The sequence below is a fragment of the Apis dorsata genome, unplaced genomic scaffold (genome assembly GCF_000469605.1).
Source record: "Apis dorsata unplaced genomic scaffold, Apis dorsata 1.3 scaffold_74, whole genome shotgun sequence".
NCBI lineage: Eukaryota > Metazoa > Arthropoda > Insecta > Hymenoptera > Apidae > Apis > Apis dorsata.
Genome location: NW_006263372.1, coordinates 1,258,041 through 1,283,788, shown reverse-complemented (window position 1 = coordinate 1,283,788; position 25,748 = coordinate 1,258,041). Strand labels below are relative to the sequence as shown.

Sequence of the window (25,748 nt, the reverse complement as noted above, 5' to 3'; positions counted from 1 at the left end):
GAGAGAGAGAGAGAGAGAGAGAGAGAGAGAGAGAGCGATAGACAAAGAGAAAGAAAGAGAGAAAGAGAGAGAGAAAGAAAGAGATAAAGAAAAAAATAGAGATAGACAGAGAGAGAGAGAGAGAGAAAAAGACAATAAAAAAGACAGAAACAAAAAAGATTATAATATTATATTAGAACAGAATTCATATGCGATTTTATCGTATGAAATTCGTGATCCAATTAATGGTTTTTCTATTTTCATTTTTTCTTTTACGACAATACGAGTAAACGTCGCATATGAAGAAAGAGGGGGGACGAGGAAAAAAAAAAAAAAAAAAAAAAAAAAACATATAATCGGTAAAAAGATAGAGCCACAATGAAAAAACACTATGCAAGTGTTTCTCTCTAAACTGTTATAAATACAACGCTTACGTAATTATATCTCGATAAATCACCGCCAATTTTTGTTAACTATTTTTTTTTCTCCCCACTTTGGAATTTATATCCCAAATGTAGTAAAGAATGTTTTGCACATTGATTTTCTATCCCATTAAGGCTTTTTCCCTATCGTTTCAAGCATCATAATATTTGATTCTTGCAACGATACGACGCGCGCCTATTATATATATATATAATCAATTGTTTTCGAGATTTCTTTTACAATCAACGAGTTTCTCAAATCACATTCGTTCTCAAACTGGCAAAAAAGTGTAAATCGATTGACAATGCTGTTGCACGTTGGTACGCGCTTTTACAGGCATGTTTCCAATATTGAAACGTCGTACGTATCAAATTATAATTTGTGTCAGCACGGAAAAACGGTTTTAAATGCGTTTAATACCATAATACTAAATCACAGCATTAATGCTCGGATAGCGGACACAAGAGAGGAACTTTAATACGTCAGATAATTAATAATTTTTTTTCACAGCATATCATTTGTTCTTTTTTTTTTTTTTTTTTTTTAAATAGAATAGAATTATATAAAATATTTTTGTGCAAAACCCACATTAATTCGTATACTAAAAACATACTTGGTGGGTAATAAAAAATGAAGGATGAAAAAAATTTCACGTTTTATCATTTTGATATGCATACAAGTCAGTACATAGAACCCTTGTATCAGATATTCGTGTTTATTATGATTATATTTAAATATGTCATCTATACGAAATAAATTAAAAGTCAAAGTTTTTAAGTAATAATAAGCAATATTTTAATTTTATAATAATTGAATTTTATAAGTGACATTGTTTACTATGGAACTATATCGATTCAAAAATTAAATATTTTGTTTCTTGTGTAGATTTACACGTATAAAAACATGTATTGTGTTACCAAATGAATATTCAAAATTATATTTAGTTCCACATTTATATTGAAGAGAAATTTCAAATATTTTAAATCTTTATAGTTTCTGTCCTTGCAGTCAAGTCCTTAATCATAAGTCATAAGACATCTCTCTTGTTTCCTTATCGTTAAAGCAAAATATCCGCCAAAACTGATATTATAAGTTTAAAAGCATTCCAAACCGTTTTCCATCATCTTTTTCTCATTAATATCTCTCATTGAAATTTTTTTGCTTCAAATATGAAATATTCTACTATTGCCTATTAATGTATACACATTTCGTTCCATAAACCTAGGTCGTCTTGGCTGGTGGTACACTTCTTTTTGTTCATAGGAGAATATTAACAATACAAATTTATTTTACGGAAAATGATTTTTTACATGCTTCTATATTTTTTTTTTTTTTGCTTCTTATACGATTAATGTGTACATAGATATCAAAGAGAACAACCAAGAATAAAAAGGGATTCCACGATGATGTTCTATTATATTTTGGCAGTTATTTTTATCTGTTGCAGAAAATGATATAATATTATTATGCTATATTATGTACATTTTTTTTTTTGCTTATATTCATAGATTTTACCTAAAATGTGTCTTAAATGTAACAAAGAATCTTTGCTAGATAATTTCATTACTCATACATTAATTGGTGGAACGATTTTGAATTACAATAGACACATAAATATTCAATAGACATCATACATTGAATCCCTAACTTCGATAAATGCCACCAGCCAGTTATTTATAAAAAATAATTATATAAAACTAGTCAATTTTACAACCTCTGACGCTCAATCACAATTTCGTAAAAAAATCGGATTAAGTTAAAAAAAGTTTCTATTACCACTTTACAGAAAGAAAAGATAATCTTGCCTTTTTTGAAAAGTGATTTGAATTTCAGAGTTGTATGACAGCATTGACAGGTAGCAAAATCAAGCCATGATCAAACATTAAGATCGATACAATATTTAGAATTTGTGATCGTATTATATCGTATTTAAGGAGAATTTATATGTAAAATATGGTGATGCAAAAGTAATGGGCATATGGATTAATTTATGGTATTCAGATATAAACAGCATTCAACTACAAGTTTACTCTCATTATGCTGTTTCCTTCTAAATCACACATCCCATCACATTTTTTTTTTTTTTTTTTAAAGAACAAAAAATCTTGGAAGTATGAAGCCATAAAGAACAAAAAATCTTGGAAGTATGAAGCCATTGTATAAAAATTTACTATTAAAATGATAGATACTCACATGTAATATTTACAGTTTGTGGTAAAATGTAATGATTATTATGTTAATTGTTTACATGTTGTGCTCTTGATAATGGCTTGACTCTGGCGCGCACTTTAGATTATGTACATTTATATGTATTTATGTACAAAGAATGACTCGCACCGGCATTCGCATCACTTCATTCACTGAGTTCATTGTTTCATACTCAGTATGCCTTATTTACAAGTAATTCATATTTTCGCTGTTTTACTATGATGTTGATTGAAATTTTCAATTTTTTTCTATATAGACCACTTTTTTTTTTTTATCTAAATGTTCATAGCACTGTTTTGTCTTTATACACTGTTAAACACCCCAGACAATACTTTTCAAACTGAGATAACGTTTCACTCTGTGAGTTCAAAGCATAGCAATGTATGCCTTACATGTACGAGTCACACAATCACCATTTAACACTTTAAACTCTTTGAGCGCATATAAAACATCGTGACGATGTATCGAAACTACTTAGACACGTTACCCTCTTCCATGCTATTATTGTCTTCTGGTCTTGCTACATACAAACTTGGATCTATTACCTTTGGAATAGGTTTAATTTCTGTTCCAAGTTCTTGTTCGATACGATGTAAGTTAAAACGGTCTTCGTATGTGATTAGGTTAATTGCTATACCTAAGTGACCGAATCGTCCTGATCGGCCGATACGATGAAGGTATGTCTCTGCCATTTTTGGAAAGTCAAAATTGATTACGACGTTCACGGCTTGAACATCAATACCACGAGTAAACAGATCACTGCTCACCTATAAATAATATACATATAATTAATATATATATATATATATGTCTTTAATTTTTTATAAGTTAAAAATAAAATATTATAATCAAATTTTGATAAAATATTATTATACTTACCAAGTTTCTGCAAAGTCCTGCTCGGAAATCGTGAAACACGCGATTTCGGTGTGCCTGCGCCATTTTCGCGTGTATGTAATAACAGCAATATCCAAGATCTGTTATTTTCTTTGCAAGTAATTCAACACGTTGTGTTGAATTGCAGAATATTATACTTTGTGTTATTTGCAACTTGAAGAATAAAAAAATAAATTAAATAAAAACATTTATAAAAATACGATTTTTATTACGATTATTATTTAACTAAAACTTGCATATTATATATAGATTATATATATTTAAAAAAAAAATAATTTTACCTTGGAAAACAGTGTGTTAAGACAATGAACTTTTTGTCGTTCTTGTACAAAGGCATAATATTGTGTTACACCTTTCAATGTGAGTTCCTCCATTAAATTAATCTCATATGGATCTCTTAAATGTTTTTCCATGAATTGTTTCACTGTCAGGGGAAATGTGGCTGAATACAGCAGTATCTGACGTTCGTGTGGTAATCTAAATATATATATAACAATTAAGAATTAAAATATTATAATATACATAAAACTAAAAAATATTAATTTGTATAATTTTTTTTTAATAGTTATACCTCGAAATGACATGATCCAACATTCCTTTAAAATCTTGTGACAGAAGTTTATCTGCTTCATCCAAAACTAGAGTTTTACAATGATCCATATTTGCAACATTCTTATCCATAAGATCGAGAATTCTTCCTGGGGTTGCTATTATTACTTGCACTAAAAACAAATTACATTATAAGTAAACTTTTTTTAAAATTGTAATAATTAGTTTTTATATAAAGATATATCCAATACAAACCTGACTGGTAAATCCTCATAATATCATCCCGTAAGTCTGTTCCTCCAGTAGTTACCATTACTTTTATTTCCATATGTTTTGCCAGTTCAATGCAAATTTGTGATGTTTGAAGAGCTAACTCTCTAGTAGGTACAAGTACTAGTGCCTGAATCACATCTTTTCGTGGATCAACCTAAAATAACATATTAATAGTAATGTATTAGTATAATAAAATAATATTTATCAATGTAAGTATTCATATAAATATAAATATATTTTCAATTTTAATAATAGAAATAATGATACTAAAAAAATTAATAACATACAAACCTGTTCTAGCACTGGAATTGAATAGGCCCCAGTTTTACCAGTCCCATTTTTTGCACGGGCCAAGATATCTTTACCAGATAATGCAATGGGAATACTGGCTTCTTGAATTGGGGAAGGCTTTTCCCAGCCTTTTTCAAAGATGCCCATTAATAATTCTCGTTTTAGGCAAAATTCCTCAAATTCATTGCCACGAGTATCAGTAACATCCTAAAGATTTGTAAAAGCTTTTATTAATAATTTAAATATAATATAATATATATGTGTGAAATAATTGAATTTTTAATCAAAAATAAAATAGAATAGAAATCATAATATATAACTTACACTAGTTTTAATTCGTTTGTCCTTTGGTGGAATTTTTAATTTAGCTTTCCAACCCACATCGTCCATTTTGTCGATTTCTGATTTAGTATTCAAACCAGAATTTAGGACATGATTGGAATTTATATGTGTTTCTGTCATCATTTTGAAAATGATGAAATATTATCTATTTCCTGAAAATATATTTTTCTTTATAAATCAAATATATATACTATTTAAATTAATTAAATTCATATATTTTTTTATAATTTAAAAATACTATAATTTTTATGCAATTGAAATAAATTAGTTGCTTAAAAATATTAAATAATCATTACATTAAATAATAAAAGAAATTATTTAAATTTGCAAATATTGGATGGATTAAAATCAAACAGTTATATTTCTATAGAACAAAAGACAATATCAGTATAAGTGACCTGCTGAAAAGATCACAATAGGATGTAAACATCATAGGTATACTCATTTGAAGAATAGCAGTTTTTATGTACTTGAACCTTATAAGAAATTTTAACAGTTCGATATTGGTTACTGATATTATTCAGAAAAACTTCAAATTTGGAAGAATATATTATAATATATTTATATTGATTTCATATTATATAGATATATATATACATTAGAATATGATATATAATAAAATTAACATGAAAATAAATTTATGAATTAAAATACAATATTTTTAAAGAGAAATTCTTAAAAATTATGAATATAATAATACTTGAATTAAAAAAAAACAATTAATATAGATTGCAATAACATATACTGATTGCAATATATTTCATAATCTTTATATAACTTTTAAACAGAGACAAAAATTAAAATAAAAAATATTATTTATAAAATAAATAAAACAAAAATTATCAAATATATTATATCAATAAAAATGAGGGCAATTCGCTTATTTGGAAATTCTACCACCTAAGATATTGATAATATTTTTGATTATTATATTTATATGTACAAATTAACAAAAAAAAATTTTTTTTATTAATATTAATCACATATTGTTTATAGGATATGTTTTTGCTATATAAATTAATAAAGTTGGTTTAATCGATGTTGAGACATCGCGGTACTATCGTCAGACATACTTGTGAACTGGATGAAAAACAGAGTACAGAATAAAACCATCTGTGTAAAGTCAATTTTCCTTTCTATAGCATAAGTTCAAAATTTCTTTGAATAAACGTACACGATTGAATGAAAAATGAAATTTTCTTAAATATGAGATCATTCGTTTAACAAAATGTCTACAACTACTAAGAAACTTACCTTGAAATGGATGGATATCGATGCTGAGCTGAGCACTCGATTAGGAAACAACACGCCAAAATGGCCGTTCCAATGTCAAGTTTTCTTTGCAGTGCTTAACCGCCGCGTTCTTTTTTACGGAGCACTAACACGGATTACTTGCTCGGAAAGCGTATCGCGTAATACGCGGCACTATATTACGTTCTTTTCCGTTTGTAATATGAGACTAACGCACTGCGTCAAATGCGAGCGATAATTATTCTTCGTTGAACGTACACGACATGCGCCATGAAAGATTAAAAACACTCAGATCAGAAACCGTTACATTATTGCGCGCACTCTATCGATAACTACACTTAATTATGCGCTTTAAGGCGTATTTTCAAAATATTCCGAATATATTCGAATGTACATTAACGTATTTACTATTATGTTAACTGTTTCAATAATTCTATTACATAAAAAAGTAAAAATTCTAAAATAATTAATATTTATTAATTTTATATAAAATATAGCTAGTGAACAAAAGTATTATATAAAATTATTCGAATTTATATCAGTGTTTTATCCTTTTGATGATTCAAATATTTCTTTCGATATTATAATCGAACCATTATTATTTATGGAAAAAAACAATGAATTTATATTAAATCAATAATTTTAGCAATTAGAATACAAGAAATTTAATATAAAATCAACAGCATGAAAAAAGGTGAGAAAATGATTTTATAGTATAATTTTATACGATTTTATAATACTACATGTGCACATATATATATGTATATTAGAATAACAATACAGTGATATTTCGAATTCAAATTTTACAGTGTTAATTAACGAAATACATTTAATATATTACATTAGATATTTCAATATAAAAATATGTTTATACTAAAGAAATAAAATTTGCCTTCTAACTACAATTCTGTTCCCTCCTTTGAGATATTCGATATTTTCTACAAGCTTCGGGGCAATGTCGTTCCAAATATCGTCTTTGCGAGAATGCTTTGAAACATTCCCCGCATCGCCATTGCCATTGATGGTGATTCCGAGTCCTTTGATGCGCACGTAAATTTGATCTACAAAATATGTACGTTACACCATAGTCTCGTACCCACTAATTAATTCAAACATCGTAAAATTAACTCAGTAAAATTAACTTTATAATTTACTAAAGAAAATAAATAAAATAGGTATGTATAATGTATTAATATATTATATATTGCAATCATACGATTACGATATTTAATTATCATTTTTTTGTTCCAAATGTTTTAATGAAAAATTTTGATCATATATTCATTCATAAAATTCAAAAAAATTTTGTTATTATTCATAACTCGTATATATAATATATAAAAAAATATATAACTAAAAGAAGAAATATACCGATCGGCAAAGGATTTATGGCAGACCGGACATTCAAAAGGTCGTTCACCCGTGTGAAGACGCAGATGACCCTTCAAAACCCATGGACGATCGAAACTCTTGCGACAATAAGGGCAATAATGCATAGTTTTATTTCTCTTCCAATTCTGGGGATTCTCCACCCCTGTAGTTTTCATATTCCCTCCTAAATATTGATTCTGGGAATCAATCTGTTTCTTATTCGTAGCAATATACAAAGTCTGCGAGGTCGTTTGATTCTCAGTCCCATCGAACATCCTATTTAAATTCACAGCCACCTTGATCTCGTTATTACTCACGTTTACCGGATACTCTACTTTTTTCGCGTTCGAGGGCAATGGTATTTGCACTTTTTCCACCTTTTGTTCATTGTTCGTGTCCACCATTGTCTGATTGGTATTCACAGAAACATTTGGAGTGGTGGACGGTATCGTATTTTCAATTTCGGAAAAATTTCTCGAGCCCAATTCCACGTCTGCTATATTCAACTCCTTGTTCCAAAATATATTGTTCTCTTTATTGAAGGTGTAACGTGTTACAATTGGTAATCTCGAGGAGGTCCATATATTATTGCATTTCGTGGAATTGTCTTTAATCTGATGTTTTCTCTTCGCGTCGACCGACGATGGCGGAGTCCATGGTAATTCTGCCTCTACTAATTAGGAGAGAAAATCATTTCATTTTTTTTTCTTTCTTTTTCGAACGAATTATACGCATCATATTTTCAAATCGCTTAATTATGATTAAAAGTTATCGTGACTGGAAAGGAGACGTAAGATTCGTCATAAAAACGAGATTCATTTACTCCAACAACTTTACGAGTTGTACTTTTTTTTCCATAACCACGCCAAAATTTCACTGTCGTCCCTGAGTATACTGTAGCTATACTGTGCACAAGAGAATTGTGTCTTACCTTCGGAAGAATTATCGGTCTTCCTATACCTTGTCATCGATTTGATCAAACAACGAGGCATGTTTTCGCGACGATGAAAGGGCCACAGCTAAAAAAAGAACGAAATACGATAAAGTGTTGGCCGTTGCAACAGCGATGGAGCAAACCACTGTCACACGTTCGACAGGCATTTGTTACCTTCTGTGCCATCAGTACTGTAATGTCGAAAGATTCACCCATAGCTAACGCGAAAAAATGCGTACCTTCTATCACCATTAATGGCGATTTCTTTTCCCATTCATAATAAGAAATGAAAGATGATAAGGGAATTATCGAACGATAATCAATCGTTTTTTAATAGAATTATTTATTTTAACCATAAGAATATGTTTTTATTTTTTTTTTTTTTTATAAAATTATGATTCATGAAACGGAATTAATAATTTTTTTTATATGATGAGAAACCATGCGCAATTTGAAAAATAAATTTAACATGTTAAGAATATGGAGTATTTTTTTTTTTTTTTTTTTTTTTTATAAAATTATGATTCATGAAAGGGAATTAATAATTTTTTTTATATGATGAGAAACCATGCGCAATTTGAAAAAAAAATTTAACATGTTAAAAATATGGGGTTTTTTTTTTTTTTTTTTTTTTTTTTTATAGAATATCAGAATTAACTCTTGGAAATTAATTGTTATTAATTTTATAATTATCAATTATTATTAAGAAGTACAAAAGTAGTATCTTTAGGTACAGTTAGTTTAAAGGTCGAGTAAATTTGAACTCAAGAGTAACGTACAAACAGTCAAAACGGTTTGTGTACGTTTCTTATGACATTTATCTTAACAAGTAATTCTTGTATCATGCGAAATTTATGTTAATTAATTACTTTTAATTACGAACGAATTTATTTCTCAAAATTATTCATACTTATATACGTTGTTTTATATACAAAATTTAAAAAAATTTTTTTTTTACTCAGACATTTAATTTTACTTTAATTTTAACGCAATTATTTTCTTTATAGCAACTTTATATAATATCAAACGTACATATAAAAGTACATTTTACATTTAAAATTTAATCTCGTTTAAAACAATTTGAAATTAAGAAATTTGTATTAATGATGAAGCATTCATAACAATGTGAATATATGTATCTCGATATATTGTATATATGATATCTCAACCACTATATAATTTTAGTTAGTTCTGTGTAACGTCCTCTAGTGTTTGTATAACAGTCGTAGTGGTAAGGACTCGTGGATTTTGATACAACTTGTAGAAACTCCGTTAGGACAATTTAAATAGAGATATTAATTTCTATCTCGTTTCTTCACATATATTGTGAAGAATTTTTGTGAGTATATCGAATATCGATACTTTATTAAAGAAAAAAAAATTCATTCGAGAATTATAAATTTAACGTTATAATTTTGTTGCATTTATATTTTCAAAGAAATAAAATTATGAAGATAGAAAATACAATTATTAATAAATTATTTCTATTCAGAGTTATATTTATTATTAGAATATATGAAATTAAATATATATAGTATTTCATTTTTCTGCTTATTATTCATTTATGCATAATCTTCAAGATTTCATGTAAAGAATAGAAACTACAGAAAAAAATGATACCAATGCTGTTCAAATGATTTTGTAACGAAAAATGATACTGTATCACCCCTTGACGAGCGATTGATATTTAATTCTCGTATTCTACTATATCTCTTTATCAGCATTATTGAAACTTTTAAAGTCTGCCAACTTTTTTATATTGGCAATAAAAAAAAAAATTGCCATTACTCAATCAGTCTTCCACTAAAATAGTTTAACAAAATCGTATTATTTAAAAATAATTACGATTAGACACGAATTTTATTAATAATAATTTTTATTATTCAATAGAGAAATATTTTTAATATATAGCTTGATAGAATTTTAATTTATTAAATTTCAAGATTGATAAAATATATCAACAAGGTATTAATAATTCTCTCTTATTCAAATATTATATTATAGAAAGTTTCCAAAAAAAAAAAAAAGATTGATTCAAATTCGATATTTTAAAAGGTGATCTTACTTGAGAAAAAAATTATTTCAGATTATGTCTCGCAATTTATTCGTGTTCTTCGTTTTAATCAACTTCTACTGCTCGAGCATCGATACCACAGGTAAAGTCGGTTATACGAAAATCTATATCTGGAATTAAAGAAAATTGATGCATATTGATATCTCTTAAATTTAAATATTTCTTAAAAGAATTAAATGTGAATTTTTTATCTTTTTTTTAAACGAATTCTTTTTAAAAATGAAAATAACCAATAAATTGGTTGCATTCTAATTTAATTTCTTTTTTTTTTTTTTCTTTCATAATTGTAAGTTATCCGCTGCGATCCGCCGGATTTTTTCCATTGCAAGAACGGAAAATGTATATCATCTCTCTTCCGCTGCGATGGAGAAAACGAATGCGGTGACAATTCCGATGAAATGGATTGCAATGGCGTCGAAGTAATATATCAATTATCAATTTAAATACATTAATGTTTTAAATTGTTTGTAGGATAGAATTAACACAATAAATCCAATTTATAAATTTTTATTCTAATAACGATTATTTTTAATAAGTTAGTAATAAGCGATAATTTATATATTTTATATATTTTTTTTTTTAATAACAAAATTTTCTAATTTATCGTTAAAAGATCACAATAGATATTATATTTAAGTAATTTGACTTTTAATTTTTAAAAAATGGATGAAATTATTCCTTTTCTATTTTTAAAAAATACAATATTTCATCCAATATATATCTGGATTTATTCTGTAATTAAAATTCGATTCCTTTGTTTCAGACAAATCTTCAAATGATCCGTTGCACAACCGACGAGTTCCAATGTGCCGATCATTCTTGCATACCGGAAGAGAAATTTTGCGACGCGAAATCCGATTGTTACGACGGAAGCGACGAATACATTGGCTGCGTGAAAGAAGTAAGATCTTTTTTCAACGATATTGAATTTATTTAGAAGAACGATTCTTCTGTTAATACTTCAAGAATGAATAAAATATATAATTGAATAGATAGATATTAATTAATATCGTTTAAATATTCGAATAATTGTAAATAATTTGAAATTATGAATTGAAGAGATGTTTATCACGATTAATAAATAATTTTCATTTATTCATCAATATTTCATCATTTTACAATTGATTAGATTATTATTAGATAGGAAAATTGTAGGATAAACTCTTTTCTTAATATAAGTATATTTGAAAATTATATAAAAATATAAATGTTCATCTGGTTGATATTTTTTTTCTATTATCACAGCTAAAATGCAACAACCATTTCCGATGCAAAGATAGCCATTGCATAAGAAACGAATGGGTTTGTGACGGTGTACCAGACTGTCCTGATAAAAGTGATGAAGAAAAATGTGGTAAATTTTTTGTGTATCAATTTTTTGAATGATATAATAAGATATAAATTTTTATATGTATTAATTTTTTGAATGTTCACTATATTTTACAAGTTTTATTATTATTTTCCTATTACAATTTAATATTCCATAGAGAACAATATAATATCCATCGAGAAATGCAATAATGAGTACGATAAATATTTATGCAAGAATCAAAGATGTATTTTTTTGAATGCAACCTGCAACGAGAAAAATGATTGTGGCGATAACTCGGATGAAGATCTAGATGCGTGCAAAAAGGGTAAATGATAATAATAAAAAAAATATTATTTCTATCAATCAATGAATGATGATAATTTTTATATTTGTGATTTGCAAATAAATTTCAAAATTACTTTAAATTGTAGCCGATGCATCGTGCAAATTGACAGCAAAATGTCAACACAATTGCAGGAAAACACCTAAAGGTGCTCAATGTTCGTGTCGATCTGGTTATAAATTAATGAATAATCAAACTTGCACAGGTAAAAGTTGAAAATTGATTAAATATATTTTTATTCAGTTAAATTTATGTATAAATATTCAGATCTAATTTGGATTTGCAAAAAGATAAACAAATAAAATATATGAAAATTATATGAATATTACAGATATAAATGAATGCGAGAATTATGGAATTTGTGATCAACAATGTATCAATAATGCTGGATCTTACACATGTTTCTGTCAGCCTGGTTACATTATGCAGGATGACAAGAAAACTTGTAAAGCTGAAGGTAAATAATTACAAAAATTTAATTTTAATTTATTATATAAATTTTCTATTCCATAAAAAAATCATTTATATTTCTAAAAATTTATTTAAAAAAAATACAATTGTTTTATTTGTTATATAAAATTTCATCTATTTGGAATTAAATTACCCTTCATTGATTATCCGTAGGTGGCGAAGCTACTATGGTATTTTCAATTAAATCAGAAATCCATGGCTATTATCTTGATTCTCAAATATACTTCCCGATATCTCGAAATTTGCAACATGCCGTCGCTGTTTCTTTGGATGCAAATTATATATACTGGTCCGACATCGAGAATGGAAACGAAGCAATAATCAAAAGTTTGGAAGATGGTTCACAGCGAGAAATTATTGTTACAACAGGTTAAATTATACTAAATTTACACAAGATTAGATTTAAGATTAATTCAATTTTTATCTACTACACTTTATTGCAGAAACAGACTTCTATATTTATACATTTAACATGTGTATATTCTGTGAAATTTAAATATAAATTATTATTATAATTTTTATTTTTTTATATATTATATTTTTTATATTTATATCTTTTAATATTTTTAAGGTTTGAATAGTCCTGATAATATAGCAGTAGATTGGGTAACAGATAATATTTATTTCACGGACAGTGGTTATATGCATATTGGTGTTTGCAACAATGATGGTTCTTACTGTACTGTTATAATCAAGGAAAGAAGAGACAAACCAAGAGGCCTTGCTTTGTTACCATCCAATGGGTAAGTACTTAATTTCTTAAGAAATTCTATATCTTCATCTTTTTAAATACATTAAGAAAAATATGATATGAAATATTTAAATATATAATAAATAATATAATTGTGTATTTCAAGTATATTTTATTGGACTGAATGGGGCATGAATTCAAGCATATTAATGGCAGGAATGGATGGTAAAAATATCACCGTATTAGTCAATCAAGATTTAGAATGGCCAAATAGTTTATCTATTGATTATCCGAACAATAGATTGTATTGGATAGATACTAAACAAAAAGTGATCGAATCGATACAATTGGATGGTACAGATCGAAGGGTACATTTTATTTTTTTAAACAATTGGAAATACATAAAATAAAACATTAAATAAAATTAGGAACGATTCAATTTGATTCATAATACTTATTTTAAAAATGATAATTAACACAATTAAATTTTTAATTTCATATTTTATTTTTATTTCCTTAGATTGTATTAAAAGGAATAGCAAAAAAACCATTTTCATTAGCTGTATTCGAAAACAAATTGTATTGGAGCGACTGGATATCTAATACTATACAATCTTGCGATAAATTCACTGGAAAAGATTGGCAAACTTTAGTGAATACAAATAATACTGTTTATGGCATACATATATACCATTCCGTTTTGAAACCAAAAGTAATTTTATTCATAATTTTATTCATTTTACTTACAGAATAAAATAAAATATTAATTTTCTAATTTAATTAGATACCGAATCCGTGCAATTCGAAACCTTGTTCCCAATTATGCTTATTAAATTCACAAAATGGTTACACTTGCGCATGTTCATTGGACAAAGAATTGAATTATGACAACCACACATGTCGTGGTAAGTTATATCACTATATGTATATCATTTACATGAAAAAAATCAACTAAAACTTGATTTATAAAAATGAAATAATTTTCAGCGATAAAAAAAAAAATGCATTTGATTATCGCAGCAGGAAACACGTTTATAGATTATTATCATGAACTATTAGGAAAACCAAAAATGGCGACAAGTGTCATGCTGAAACGCATTACTGCAATTACTTATAATCCTCTTACTGGTACAGTTTTAATAATTGATCATTAACAAATATCTTACTCATCAATAAACAAATCATAATTTTTTGATAAATTTTTAATTATAATAATATTCATATTTTATATTTTTAATATATTTTATCTATAAGTATCTATAAGTATCTATCGTCGATTCTATTACTTTATAAATTTCTTCTTTTATTTTATAAATTTAATCATTTCATTAAATATCATCTTTAAAAGTTATAATTTATTTATATAATTTTATAATATGATATTATAATTATGCTTTCTTTTTTATAATAATTATTTTTTGTAAAATTATAAAACAAAAATACAGGTGGTATATTAGCCAGTGATCAATTGACGGATACCATTTTCCATTTGAATACACATACTGGTGAAGTGAAGAGCATAATAACTATCGAAAACGAAATACTAGGCGGAATGGATTTCGATTACATTGGAAATAATGTATATTTGTCGGATGTGAAGCATAAAACCATTGAGGTCCATAGTCTGAATAGCAAAGAGAAAACTATTTTCTATTTCAAAGATGAACCTTACGACATCGCGCTTGTACCTGAAGAAGGGTAATTATTTTCTTAACTAAAAACATCTGTTTAACATCAATATCATGCAAAAGTTGTCAAAATTTTTAATTTTAATAAATCTATAAGATTTAATAATAAATCTTTTTAAAAATCTTTTATCAAAATATTAATTATATTAAATTAATTTAGTTTTGTAAAAGAATGGAATTTATTATAAAATATTATTATATTATATAATTATGTTCCAGAATCATGATGGTCGTATTTCGAAGCGATGGATTATACCATATAGATTTGATGAATATGAATGGGCTTGGACCGAAAATCACAATCGTAGGAAATAAAACTGTATTAATTGGACCGAAGATATCCTTATCCTATGATGGAGATTTCAAACAATTATTTTGGAGTGACCAAGGTTCCGGTCGTATCGGTAGCACGACCATTCCAGGTCTGCATTTTCGTAATGAGATAAATCCATAAAAATAAAACTATACAGATGTTAAATTAATTCTAAAATATTTGAATAATTTTTTCTATCAATCGTAAAAACAAATAAAATTGATAAAATTAATTTAGATAAGAAAAAGTTCGTGACACAATTAATTTGTTTTTAAAAATTTTTAAACAAAAAAATAATTTTTTCCATGAATATTATTATTATTATTTAAAGATAATATTAAAAATGATATTAAATGATAATATTAATAATAATATTAATAATTTCTTCAGGTTTCGAAACGTACATCTTGCGTACTGGTTTATCAGAACCTGTGAGTCTCGCTATTCTTGGTGATTATTTATTTTGGACGCAATACAAATCGAATCAATTGTACTGGACTAGCAAAACCATTACAAAGCAATATCAAAAGCGTATTACATTACGTAAGTGATACAAAACGAGTAAAATATTTAATAGTTTTCATTTACATAATTAAAAAAAAAAACAAAAAATAAATAATATTAAAATTAATAAAATAAATTTGAAAATTATTAATTATTAAAATAAAATTAAAGAATTCATTAATTATGGTTTATGATTAATAAACAATCATTCTATTAACAAAAATTCAATAATTCAATAAAAATATATATAATCATTTTTGACAAACAATTTTTCATAAAATTTTTTTCATTGTTTGATCAAGTTTATATATTTTACTAATAATACATTTAAATATTTAATAGTTAGTTATGATCCAATTTATTATATAATGAAAAATAAGAAAATAGAGAAAATCAAAATAACTTTCATTCTTCAGAAACGCCTGAAGATTTGGATAAAATGCAATTAATAGGTATGCACAAAACATATATAAAGGAACATCTTTGTCGTAAAAATAACGGAAACTGTTCCCACGTGTGCCTGTTATCTAATAACCCTTCTTCATACGTAAGTCTAAAATTATTTCAATTAATACAACTTTTCTAATATTTAATTATTTTTATATTTACGATTCTCAAAAATTTCTAGATTTGCGCTTGTCCACCTGACATGATGTTGAATATAGATAATCGAAAATGTAATTCTCAAACTACGTGCAATACTGGAGAAATAAAATGCGGAGAACACGATAAATGCATAAAATCCGATCAAAGGTGCAACATTATAATGCGATATTGCAGAATCGTGATTGCCAATAATTTTTATTACATATAAATATAATCACTTGTTATTTTTTAATTAATAATTCATTATTATTTTATACTTGTTTTTATTACGAACTATAGAATGAATTTGAAATTAAAAAAGAAAAGATTATATAATTCCATTAAATATTTAGATATATCATAACCTCAAAAATTTTGCAACAATTTCAGATGTGATGGAACCATAGATTGTCCTAGCGGAGAAGATGAATCAAGTAGTTTTTGCGAAGATTTTCACTGGTCCACTTGCAAACACCAAGATCAATTTCGATGTAAAAACGGCGAATGTATAAGCAAATCGAAATACTGCAATTCCCACTATGACTGTTCGGATCGTTCGGATGAGGAAGGCTGCGTTAAAAAGGAATGCGACTCCAGTAAATCCAAACATTTACTAAATATTATTTACAACGTGTTCATTATTTACAATAACAAAACTGTTTGAATATTTAGCGAACAAATTATAAAAGCGATAAATTATATACTGTGTATATAAATAACGACAATGTAGAACAAATCGAGATATTATCGAATGAAACCATTAAATAGCTCGTATATTTATCTGAATCAATAAATTAACATTCTTTAAAACCATCGTGTTGTTGTTTGCTTGAACAATCGTAACACACGAATTAGATTAATCGTAGCATATTAAGTTATATTGATCGATATTATACGATTTTTTAAAAAGTCGAACAAAGATTGAATCGATTGAAATATCGAAAAGTTTTCTCTTTACTTCTTTGTATTACTTCGATTTTTTTATGAAATTCGATTTTCGAAGATAGAGATGAAAAAGAAAAAATTTTCGACCTATTAACAATCTTATTTAGAATTTATTAAGGTCTCCACTCGATTTTTTTACGGACAATTTATTTATTAACCGCTAAAAAATGTCAAGCTCGCATGATCGAAGCAAATAAAACTATTATAGTGAAACATCGAAAAACGATATTCGATATCATACGTAGCTTGAATAAAGGCATATATGATATTATCTGGCTTACAATCATTCATGATGACTGTAATATCTTTCAGATGAATTTCAATGTCACGAGGGAGCTTGCATATCAAAATATCTCGTGTGTAACGGTTATAATGACTGCACCGATCTTTCTGACGAACTCAATTGTAACAAACACAAGTGCGACAACGATAGCTTCGCGTGTGAAATCGGGACTTGTATACCTAAAACGTGGAAATGTGATGGCGAGGTAAGTCTAGAATTTCTATTAACCTTATTCATTGGATATTTTTTTGAATTCTATATTTTTTTTAATATTGAATCGTTTGAATTCTAATATTAAGCTTCATGCAATGTTGAATCGCAAATTCTTTTTATAATGGATCTATAAGCTACTTATGCTATGAAATTATTGAATAATAAAATATAGAATAATATTTAAAATAATAAATTATTTAAAAGATAAAATGATTAATTTCATTTTTTAAATTTTTAAATTTTAGTAATTCAAATATATGTAGTTAATGTTTAATTTTTCAGAATTATTTATTTAGAATTTTTGTATAGTTTATTTATTTATTTAATACAAGGAGATAAATATAAAAAATAAGAGATATTTTATAAGATGTTCCAATTTTTTAAAAATAAAATAGACTTAATATATTTTATGAATAAAAATCAAATAAAATATCATATATATAAATATTCTTAAAAATTCTTTATTAAAAAATTACAAATATGTGAAATAAATGAACTGATTTTCAATATAACATAAAAATAAATTGACAATATTTATATTAATTCTATATCAAAGTATAAAATCTATGAAATATTGTTTTAAAATATTATTGTATTAAAATATAAGTATGTAATAATTATGTGATCAAAGGTTGACTGCCCAGATGGTTCCGACGAGAGTGAAACATGCCAAAGAAAGAAGTGTCCATCCGAAATGTTTACTTGTTTCAACGGTCGTTGCATTGATTTAATTTTAAAATGCAATGGAATTAGTGAATGTGAAGATGATAGCGATGAAAAATATTGTAACGATAAAAGTAGAAATAATTATATCAATTGTACTGCGGATGAATATAAATGCTTCGATTCGGATCTATGTCTTCCCAAACGATTTAGGTAATTTTAATTTCAAGTAATGATATTTAATATTTAATATATAAAATTATTTAATATATAAGTGCAATGCTTCGTTAATTGATCACGATTGAGACATTAATTAGTTATCAAAAATAATTTTTATTCATGTTAAAAAATGTTAATCCAATACAGACAAATAATTACAATAGTTTGTCGTTATAATTTATAGAAATAAAGAAGTATAAAATTCGATAATGCAATCGATAGTGAAAAAATTATGAATAGTTAATTATGAATAGAGTAGACAATGAAAAATCATATGCATGAATTATAAAAAAGATACATTGTAAATTATAGCGGCAAGTACTGTTATCCTTAAGAATTATTAATTCAAAAAAATGAAAAAAGAAAAATAAATAGATTATTATAACATAATTTATTTATTTGTTTAATAATTTATTTATTTGTTAAATAAATTATTTGTTTAATAAAAAATCTCAGTTGAATTTTTAATAAATACTAAATTATTCATTTTATTAATATCATTTTATAGATGTGATGGAATTAAAAATTGTCCAAAAAACGATGATGAACGTGATTGCGCCCGATGTAACGAAGCAGAATACATTTGCGAAAATAAGAAATGCATTGAGAAAAGTTGGGTATGCGACAGAATTGACGATTGTGGCGACGGATCGGATGAAAGAAATTGTGATGGTAGTAATTGGAGGATGAACAGAATCAACATGATTTCTAATTGCAAAGAATTCAAATGTTCCAATGGAAACTGTCTTCCCTTCAACAAAGTGTGCGATGGAAAAATAGATTGTTTAGATCAGAGTGATGAATTTGGAGACTGTGGTATGTACTATGATAATGAAAGAATTTTTTAAAAATTAATTATAAATTACTATTAAAAAGTAAATTATTATATTTATGATTATATAAATTTGTAATTTAATTAAAATTAATTATATGAAAAATCGAAATAATATTTTTTTCTGTTAATTTTGACAAAAATAAAAAGATATTAAAATTAAAAGATTTTTTAATTAATTCATTAATTTTATTTTTTTAATATATATATTCACAGTTAAAACATTTTTACAGAAATTTCTTGTAGCAAGAACAATCCCTGTACAAATATGTGCCACAAGACACCCACTGGTCCTGTCTGTACTTGCAGAAACGGATATTATTTGAGCAGCGATTTAAAAACTTGTGAAGATATCGATGAATGTAAAAAAAATGTTTGTTCACAAATTTGTCACAATACTAATGGATCTTTTATTTGTTCATGTTACGAGGGATACGTCATTCGAAGTGATAAAACTTCATGCAAAGTGGCAGGTAAAAAAATATTTGATTTCTTAGGTTTTATTTTATTTTTATAATTCTTTTATTATAAAAAAATATCCTTATAATTTATATTTTTTATTAAATGAATATATTAAAGCATTTGATATAGATTAATTTTTATCGTAAATTATTATAGGATCACAAATGGAAATAATTACTGTTTCTGGTACTGATATTAGGAAATTGTCATCAAACTTAAATTCGATCGAACTTATTTACGAAGAAATAGATTTCGAAATAAATGGTATTGATGTGAACACAAGAGAAGATACTATTTACTGGAGTAATGGTAATGTTAAATTTAAAATTTGTATAGAATTTCTTCTTAAATATTTAAGAAGAATATAAATTCTTTTTGTTAAAATTTATTTATACATTTTTTTATTCTTTAAATTATTAATATTACAAAATTAAATTTTTCTCTATCTATTTTTCTATATTTTTTTAAACTTATCCATTAATAAAATAAATTATCCATTAATAAAACTTTTAATCTTTTTTTTTTCTCTGATTCAAATTTACACATACTATCTAAAAAAATCATTTTTATAATTTTTTTATTATTTTTTACAGAAATGCTAGGTATGATAAATAAAATACATATAAAAACTAAAGAACGAAAGACTGTTACCGGTCTTGGCAGACCGCAAGCTTTAGCTGTTGATTGGATTACCGACAACGTATACTTTAATGATAATGACTATTCCAGCAGTATTCAGGTATTGGATATATATTTATAATTTATATTGATTTTATATTATATTTTTATTAAAAAAGATTTTCTAATTCTAATTACTTATAATTTAGGTATGCAATTTAGAACAAAAGAAATGTGCTAAAATAGTATCAATCGCAGGAAAAAATCATGTAATCTCTATCGCTGTCGAACCAAAAAAAGGGTATGTTTAATTAAAAATTATATTATTTTTTCGTAAATAATTTTTCAAATTTTATTATATGTAATCATATTTTTATACATATATAATCTCTACAATTTTTGAATACATGATTTTTTAAACACTTGGCATCTATAGCATCTATAATATTTTTTTTTTTCTATATATAATAAAAAAATTTAATCTAGATGGCTATTTTGGAGTCAAACTTTTTGGGCATTTTATGATAGACCTATGTCGAAAATATATCGATCCAATACAATGGGCAATAATGCAACAGCAATTGTACATTTTGATCTTGGTCTTGTACTCGCATTAACTATTGATTATACACGATCTAAATTATATTGGTCAGATACACATTTTAAAAATATCGAATCTTCGAATTTAGATGGTTCTAATCGTGCTATAGTTTTAACTACAGGTGTAAGTCATTAAATAATAATTTATTTAAAGAAAATATATATATATTAAATAAGGGATCCCCATTATTTTTGTTCTTGATATTGTAGATACATCAAGCTATGAGTATTAATATATATGAGGATTCTTTATATTGGTTGATGGGTGGAACTGGTATAATAAGAAAATGTAAATTATATGGTGATAAATTATGTACAACAATTCCTATTAGTACTTCAAATATCAATAAGTATTTTATTATTTTTCATACAATCAGGCAACCTATAGGTAAATTGAATAATTATTTAAAATAATTTTATTTCATTAAATTTTATTTTTTAATAATGAATTAAATTTATTATTCTTTATCTTTTGAAACAGGAAAAAATGCTTGTGAGAAATATAAATGTAATTACATGTGTGTTTTGGGAAACAATGGTCCTGCTTGTATTTGTCCTAATGGATATCCAAAAGATTCTAAAAATATTTGTTTGGAAAATATGAATACAAAACTTATATTCAATTCGAGCTTAGTTACTTATAAGAACGAAAATATTGGATATCAAAACGGAACATTAATTGGTATAATAATAACAGTATTAGCATGCATAATAATTGGGTCAGTCTATTTTTATTACCAGAAAATCAAACCAAACTTTTCAAAGAAAAATAATCTCAGGTAAATTAATGAATAAATAAATATTTTTTTGAAATTTTTACTTAAAAATATAAATTTCTTATTTCATTTGTAGTATTCATTTTCAAAATCCATCGTATGATCAAAGAAATGAAATTGCACCCACGTTCAATTGTATCTCGGGGTTACCACCTGGAGAACATGAATATGTTAATCCAATAATAGATATACAAAAGGTAAAATATTTTTACATTATATTCAGTTAATAAAAATTATATCTATTAATTTCTATTTCTTATTTAGAATCAAAATGAAAATATAATACAAAAGAATGAAAAACAAATGACAAAAATACTTAATTTCGATCGATCGGATAATGAATCTGAAGAGTCTGCGAATAAACAAGATATTAATTTAATATAATAATTATATATTAATTCAATTATTAAATTAATAGAACCAAAATCTAACTGTATATAGTTATTTATATAAATATTTAATAACATGAATCGCGACTTAATTAAAAAAAATTTATACACTTTTTTTTATATGTAAATAAAAATTAAATAATCAATAATATCTAAAATTATCATCATTGCAATGTTTTTTCTTTACCTTTTACTTTTAGGATTAAATTATTATAAAATTTATTGTTCAACATTCTTTATTAAAATTATTTTCGATAAAAATATAAATTTAAAATATAAATTTTTTGTACTTTTATAATTAAAATATAAATATTTTTTTATATTAATCAATGAGATATGGACTATCAATAGCACCAATTCCAGCTGCTATTCCACCTTCATTTTCATTTGATGGTTTTGTTCTCAGAACATGTCCTACTTCTTCATTATGTATGATATTATTATGATTTCTGAAAAAAATCATGATTATAATAATTATATAAATATATAATTTAATATATAATAATGTAGACATTTTCTTACAGAGATATATTTTATTATTTACCCAATAATAATCCCGTAAATACCAAGTTCTGATACAACATCAGAAAAGTGTAATTGATTATCTTCAAAAGGCTCATTATGAACACGTACAATATAATTATTTTGTACAGGAGGATAAAAACGATCCATTAATATCCAAGCTGTTCTTTCTTTTGAATTTTTCATAGATTCGAAATGCAATTTTATATCTTCATTATAAATATTGTTTCCACCTCCTTCTCTTTGTGGTTTTAATACATATTTTTTTGGGTTTGTTATAGCATTATTAATTATTTCTTCTGCTTCATTATTCTATGTTTAGAATATATATCAATATAAAAATATTTTTAAATATTATATTATATTATATATTATTATTTATATTTTTTAATACTTACAAATTCTAAAGAATAAAGTCCAGCATATACTTCTTGTATTTGTTTTATTTTATTAGTATCTTTTAAAAATATATTGAGTGCATTAGGATAAGCCAAAGATTGTTGTACCTAGAAAAAATTTATATTCTTTATAATATTTAATAAAAAAAAGTTAAATATTTACCTTCTTAGTACCAGCGAGATGATAATGGATTGATGGACATTTTATTGCTTGAGAACGTTCTATTAATAATCTAACTTGCCATTCTCGTTCAGTAGGATAAGCTTCAACTTCATAACCCGAACGAAAATAAACTACAGAAACTTCTAAATTTCCACTAAAAAATATTAGTAATAATCTTTTATTTAAATTTAAGAAATATATTTAAAAAATATAAAAAAAACTAAAAGAATATGTGATAAATAATAATTATTTGTTAGTATTTAATCAATTTATATAATACTTTCTATACCTTGTATATATATTTATATATAATATCTTCTATATTTTAAGTGATTTATCAAATTTAAAATAATTAAAATTAAAAATAAAAAAATTTATATTTATATTTTTATAGTATTTTATATTTTTACATACACTATTAATTGCTTATTTGATCCTAATTTTGCTTCAGATACTAAATCTTTTAAACTTCTTCTGATTATCTTAATATAAGGATTAATTTTAGAAATTTCAAATTCATGAAACCTTTGGTCACATATATTATAAGTAATATTTTCAACAATAAATAATATTACAGCCCTATAATAAAATATATTAATTATATATATACATTATATTAATTATATAGTTATATAATAATTATATATAGTTAACAACCATTTCATTATACTTACTTTTTATTACCATATAATTTCCATGCATGTATTAAACCTTTACAAAGTCCATTAATTGGATTATTTTCTGGAATCTAAATATAAATAACAAATGAATAAAACAAAAATATTTAATAAATGAGAAAAGATACTTATTATACTATTATATAATACTTACATTCTTTATTTTATCTATATGTCCTAATTCTGATAAAATAAATCTAAAAAAATATTACACCATGTTTAAATAAATATTTTAATTAAATTATAAATTTTATATTTTATAAAAAAATATTTTTATAAAAATTTACTTGTGATATTGAGAAGTAATAGTAACTATTCCTCCAAAACTGCTTGCAATAGTATTTAATTCAACTTGTTTAATCTGATTTTCATGTAACATATAATCTGATCGAAATAATCCAAGACTTAATGTCTATAAGAAAAAAATATTTTAAAACTTATTTATTACATATTAATTAAGATATTATTATATACATAATATAATTATATTGATATTTTACTTGACTAAATCCTTCTTTATATACAGTTTCATATATATTAAATAATTTTGCTGTAAATGGATCTGCATCAATTGTACTATAAAATATATAAAAATTATCTATTATATATATATACATATATATATATATATCTATGTAAATAAATAATTTTATTAATCTTATGTACCTTTTTAAGCTTTCTGTTAAAAAATCATTATTATGTGCCACTTTATGAATCAATTCATTCAATAATATTTGAATATTCTTAGCTTTCTCAAAATTTTTTCTAGGAAAGGTTGATGGTAATAAAGTAAATGGTAAAACTTGCACTTGATTTTTATTAAAAGATACTTTTGATCGCATACTTATACCTGATAAATAAATTTCAAATCATTATTATACATTTGTGATAATAATAAAAAATCAATTTAATATATTTATTAGTACCATGCATAAGTGCCCAATCTTTAGCTTTATCTATAATACTTTCTAATTCTTCTTTTGAAAGTTGTAATTGAATACAAGGTTGTAAACGTGATATTTCCATTATTATATAAATTTTTTCATAAAATATAAAATATTTTAATCAAAAGACATTTAAAATTCACATTAATTAATATTTAAAGTGATTCTTTGACTTGCCATATCTTATCATCCAATATAAGTTCATATAACAACAAAACTATAAAAATATGTACATGTGAACAATGATGTAAATTTTTGTCACTGTACACACATATATACTTACATAATATTTCAAATCCAAAATAAAAAAATAATTTAAATATTAATAAGTATAATATATTATTTTTTAAAAATATTTTGAAAAATCATTTAAAAAATTATTTTTTAAAAATAAAATGAATTAGAAATTTTAACTCTCATATGTTAAATATCATAAAAATATATTATAGTTTCCAGAAAATATTAATATATTATAGTATTTTCACGATAAAAATTTATTGATAATTATATGATTATGTATATTATATCATGAGTGTATAAATATA

At 24.8% G+C, this 25,748-nt stretch overlaps 4 protein-coding genes across 5 annotated transcripts; 1 reads left to right on the top strand and 3 right to left on the bottom strand.

Annotated features, from left to right (window-relative positions):
* Positions 1-1,885: 1,885 nt before the first annotated feature.
* Positions 1,886-6,555, bottom strand: LOC102676543 (ATP-dependent RNA helicase me31b). The gene is made up of 8 exons (XM_006610504.2): positions 6,217-6,555; positions 4,945-5,114; positions 4,621-4,827; positions 4,312-4,483; positions 4,079-4,229; positions 3,789-3,984; positions 3,490-3,660; positions 1,886-3,377 (listed from the first exon to the last, which is right to left on the bottom strand). The coding sequence occupies exons 2-8, from the start codon at positions 5,083-5,085 to the stop codon at positions 3,081-3,083; spliced, it is 1,335 nt and encodes a 444-aa protein (XP_006610567.1). The 5' UTR covers positions 5,086-5,114; positions 6,217-6,555; the 3' UTR covers positions 1,886-3,080.
* A 446-nt stretch (positions 6,556-7,001) lies between these two features.
* On the bottom strand, positions 7,002-8,795 carry LOC102676716 (zinc finger protein 555-like). The gene is made up of 3 exons (XM_006610505.2): positions 8,516-8,795; positions 7,585-8,257; positions 7,002-7,274 (listed from the first exon to the last, which is right to left on the bottom strand). The coding sequence occupies exons 1-3, from the start codon at positions 8,574-8,576 to the stop codon at positions 7,109-7,111; spliced, it is 900 nt and encodes a 299-aa protein (XP_006610568.1). The 5' UTR covers positions 8,577-8,795; the 3' UTR covers positions 7,002-7,108.
* Positions 8,796-9,667: 872 nt separating this feature from the next.
* LOC102677041 (vitellogenin receptor) lies at positions 9,668-22,832 on the top strand. Of its 2 annotated transcripts, XM_031508123.1 has the most exons (32): positions 9,668-9,857; positions 10,605-10,674; positions 10,884-11,011; positions 11,356-11,493; positions 11,838-11,946; positions 12,080-12,229; positions 12,336-12,452; positions 12,579-12,704; positions 12,872-13,087; positions 13,290-13,461; positions 13,576-13,777; positions 13,930-14,121; positions 14,194-14,314; positions 14,397-14,537; positions 14,855-15,107; positions 15,317-15,519; positions 15,801-15,953; positions 16,331-16,461; positions 16,543-16,667; positions 16,890-17,095; positions 17,757-17,932; positions 18,572-18,816; positions 19,331-19,638; positions 19,888-20,127; positions 20,273-20,425; positions 20,710-20,855; positions 20,944-21,035; positions 21,221-21,458; positions 21,545-21,722; positions 21,816-22,113; positions 22,187-22,307; positions 22,375-22,494. In XM_031508123.1, exons 2-32 carry the CDS (start codon positions 10,608-10,610, stop codon positions 22,492-22,494), a joined length of 5,265 nt encoding a protein of 1,754 aa, XP_031363983.1. In that variant the 5' UTR covers positions 9,668-9,857; positions 10,605-10,607. The 2 variants fall into 2 exon arrangements, with proteins under 2 accessions (XP_031363983.1, XP_006610571.1); XM_006610508.2 differs by lacking the exon at positions 9,668-9,857 and having other exon boundaries at positions 10,608-10,674; positions 22,375-22,832.
* On the bottom strand, positions 22,719-25,440 carry LOC102677191 (glutathione synthetase-like). The gene is made up of 11 exons (XM_006610509.2): positions 25,186-25,440; positions 24,926-25,109; positions 24,760-24,835; positions 24,547-24,671; positions 24,414-24,456; positions 24,257-24,330; positions 23,997-24,161; positions 23,583-23,736; positions 23,420-23,527; positions 23,044-23,333; positions 22,719-22,948 (listed from the first exon to the last, which is right to left on the bottom strand). The coding sequence occupies exons 1-11, from the start codon at positions 25,283-25,285 to the stop codon at positions 22,822-22,824; spliced, it is 1,446 nt and encodes a 481-aa protein (XP_006610572.1). The 5' UTR covers positions 25,286-25,440; the 3' UTR covers positions 22,719-22,821.
* Positions 25,441-25,748: the final 308 nt, after the last annotated feature.